Source organism: Saccoglossus kowalevskii, chromosome 7 (genome assembly GCF_978046115.1).
Source record: "Saccoglossus kowalevskii chromosome 7, keSacKowa6.1, whole genome shotgun sequence".
Classification (NCBI taxonomy): domain Eukaryota; kingdom Metazoa; phylum Hemichordata; class Enteropneusta; family Harrimaniidae; genus Saccoglossus; species Saccoglossus kowalevskii.
In genome coordinates, this window is record NC_140647.1 from 21,525,153 (window position 1) to 21,529,266 (window position 4,114).

General features: G+C 35.9%; 1 protein-coding gene across 1 annotated transcript; it reads left to right on the plus strand.

Annotated features, from left to right (window-relative positions):
• The first annotated feature begins 400 nt into the window (after positions 1-400).
• LOC100374037 (uncharacterized) lies at positions 401-3,412 on the plus strand. The gene is made up of 5 exons (XM_002739169.2): positions 401-1,901; positions 2,360-2,497; positions 2,803-2,901; positions 3,019-3,110; positions 3,305-3,412. Exons 1-5 carry the CDS (start codon positions 401-403, stop codon positions 3,410-3,412), a joined length of 1,938 nt encoding a protein of 645 aa, XP_002739215.2.
• Positions 3,413-4,114: the final 702 nt, after the last annotated feature.

The window sequence follows — 4,114 nt, forward strand, 5'->3', positions numbered from 1 at the left end:
GTGTGTTGTTAATGTTAATAGTACCTTCATTTACTCCAACCGTTCTTTATCTACATTAGATAAGTTCAATCAGATATACATATGTTCGATAGCCATGTCCGGGTGATTCCTATCGGAGCAAAATCTTGTTGAACATTGACCTTTGGTTACACAACGATCATTTGTATGTGATTGATATTAGACCCGGTTTATGAACCTCATAAAACTAATAATCCAAAGCAGTTTATCCATGTGACCTTTTGGTTTGAAAGATTGTTGGTTGAACATGATAGTAATGTTATTTATGTAACTGAACTGCCCATCACTGAAACTTTATGGTGTGTTTGTAATAATGTTTTGTTAATTTTTTTGCAGCTGTAAATCTATATCTGGATAACTGCTAAAACAAATTCAAACGGAAATGGCCATTGAAACAACACATATTCCCAGCACAGATGACGAACGTAAATTCAATTTGTTTGACAGTAATGACTTTGGCTCAAATATCAGCGTGACTACCGGAAGCGAATCATCGGCATCAACACAAAATATACTAAGATGGAGAAGAGAAAAAGGTGCATGCAATCCAATGAAGAAATCTGGTCAACGCTGGCAAGTAGTAAAGATAATGATGTTAGTCATGATTCCTGTCATAATCCTTATAGCCGTTGCATCTAACAGCTTGAAGACAGTGCTGGAAGCCAATAAACAATCTCTGGATATTCGAGTGACCATTGCATTTGGCAGAGAACTCGGCAACTTCTTACATACCTTACAGAATGAACGTGACATGACAACCCTTTATCTTAGTAGCACCAGTTCAATGACCCGTCAGATCCTTACAGACACATACTCTGAAACAGATAACAGTCTTCGTGGTTTGAACAGTTGGCCTGTGGAAAAATCAAACGAGCTGCAAGAGTTAGATTCAAAAGAAGATTTTCAGAAGTATCTTGATACTCATCGACGTGATCTATATATATCGGATGCTACACTTTTTGACGAAATTGGATTTTACACCAACTCTATACGATATTTCATTGAGTGGTTGTATGAAACAATTGGTAAATTTAAAGGTTCTGATAAAATGTGGACTGTTTTAGTAGGATACCAATTACTTGTGGTTAGTAAGGAAGATGCTGGAGTTGAACGCACACTTGGTTCTGTATATTATTCCCAAGGAAAATTTGACCAATATACACACTTCATTGACTATCTTGAAATGGCAAACAGGGCACAGGGTAATTTGGAGTCATCTTGGCTGTACGCGCCCCAGATCAAACCTATGCACGATGAAATGATGGACGACTTGTCAGGTGATGTGATACTTGCACTGGCCAAAATGAAGAACATTGTACGTCAAAATATCGAAATTTCGCCTTCTTGGCAAAATGCCAACTATTGGTATAACAATATGACAAATTATATGGAGATACTGTTAGTTATACAAGATAAACTAGCTGCAGATATACTCCAATCTCTTGAAGAGTCTGTCATCAGTGATTTCCGAAATGCTGCTCTGGTGGCCTTTTTACTGGTGGCCATTCTTGGAATAAGTCCGGTGATAATTTTTCTGGTAATGCGTCTCACATCCCATATGCAGGTCTTTGCATCAACTCTGATTGGACAAAACAAGAAACTACTGCGTGAAAGACAAAGGGCATGTTCTCTGCTCTATCGTCTTCTGCCAAAGGCAGTAGCCAATCAGCTTAAAAAAAACGAGAAAGTTACAGCTGAGTCATATGACATGGCAACTGTGTTCTTCTCCGATATCGTAGGCTTCACCAGTATTTGTTCTCTTAGTTCCCCCTTACAAGTTGTCAGAATGCTGAATTCACTCTACTCATTGTTTGATCAGCGCATTGGCCAATATGATGTGTATAAAGTGGAGACCATTGGTGATGCGTACATGGTTGTATCAGGTACGAGTTTAACATTATTTCTCAGTACTTATTTACTGTTATAATGCTGTACCATTACTTTCACCATCCTACTACAGCCAGATCTGAAGGCCTTTTCCACATTCTGGCCACGTTGTTTGGCGCGGATCGCGTGGTCGGGTTTCATGTTCTCTGCACGTAATAAGCTCGGTTAATAAGCACCCTTATTTGGGGGTGCCTGGTGGTGGGGAAGACGTGTAGTGGTATGAAGCTAGGCGATTAGGTGCTGTACGCATGTTTACTGTAATTTGACGTAGTATTTACCTTGCCGTTTATTCGGTGTTATTTGCTTACTGTGTCAGGTAGTGTCGTTTAATATCTTATATAGTAAAACATTTTCTTCAATATTTCATATGGAATGCATGCCTTTTTACATACAAACCCAGACCAGGCACGTAAGCAAGTATGTAATGAGTAAACATAGTTTCTATTATATGTAGGTGTACCTCTTCGCAATGGAAAACAACACGTGGGAGAAATTGCTTCATTGTCATTGGATCTACAGTACAACATATCAAAGCTGGAAATACCTCATTTGCCTGGAACCACATTAAAATTGCGTATTGGAATACACACAGGTGATGTCATCACAAATATATTTCTAATTCACATATGCATAGTCTCTCGGCATATGATTTGATGTAACTATACATTTGTATTCACAAGCGTCATATCAACAAATATTGCGCAATTATTGGGCTAGGGATATTTTTGGTTGTCATTATATATGAAACATGTGCCATAGTATATGTACCACAAAAATAATGCGATGGTTTGGCTGAATTACGTAGATGTAGAACAAACTATTCAACGCTGCACATATCTTGATAAAGTACATTGTTGTAGACAATACATTTTTCATGTAGATATAATATAATTACAGGTAAAGTTGTTGCTGGTATTGTTGGAACAAAAATGCCTCGCTATTGTTTATTTGGTGAAACTGTAAACATCGCTGAACGCATCGAAAACGCAGGATTACGTAAGTCTGGTTAATCCCTGAATCACAAAAAAAAAATTCTATATGAATTATAGTGTATATACAATTATTGCATTTACTAACTAAAGAATACATATCACTCATTATCTTTGTTTTCAGCTGATCGCATTCATGTTAGCAAACATTCACATGACCTTCTCACAGAAATAGGTGGATATTATATGTCTGAAAGAGGTATCATGGACTTTGAGGTAAATACCTGATTGTAGAACTAGTTAATATATATATAACTTTTTAAATGCCATATGTTTTCAGGACCAAATTTTGGGTACCACAGTTTCATTTTTTCCATATAGCTACCGTGTTATTTGTTAAACAAATGGGCATACTTCTCGTTGCTAGTATTTCTATATTGTTCATTTGTATGGTTTTCTTTTCGTCACAGGGTAAAGGACAATTTAAAACTTACTGGCTGAATGGAAAGGATGGTTTTGAACCGGAAAACGCATTCGATGCAACTCCAAACATCAACGTACCGTCGTTATGCAATTAGATTGAAGATACAAAGTCTATGCCAAGTGTTTGGGAAAATGTTATGACAAATGATGTGCTGATCTCAATTTTATATTGTTGTTAAATACACCAGATCTTTCATAATTAGAAAGTATATGGCAATCGAGGATTTCCATGAACCATCCATGTTAGTTTGCTGACGTGTATGTGATACAGTTGAGCAATTAAAATAAAACAAAACCTGTAGAATTCACTTAATACTTTATTATAACGTGTTACATATTACGATTTATAAATTACACTAGGCAGGTACAATTGCATATGTACATTGGTACGTATTTATTCGTATTAATAACAATTTTGGCCAATAGTCTAGTCGCTGTCGACAATACTACGATTCTTCAACAAATGTGTTTCGTTTGTTTGGTTTTTACAGTGAATGTAAAGTTTGTTAGTAGTTTTAGTGCAACGGACATTGTTATCCTTATTTTGTGATAATACCAAAAAGACAATGTTTTTATATAATAAGTTCCATTTTATCTGTGCATTATGTTATATTACAATGTATTATATTTGTCAATGAGTTGATGAAAAAGGATATCGAAATGAAGAACAAGTTAAAAAATATTTCGCTATACACCATTGATCCTTTTCAGCTCATGTACTGAACATGTTATTGACCTGACCAAATAAGGGTTAATTTATGCAGCGTCGATTTTGAATAGAATTTAAATTATTTTAT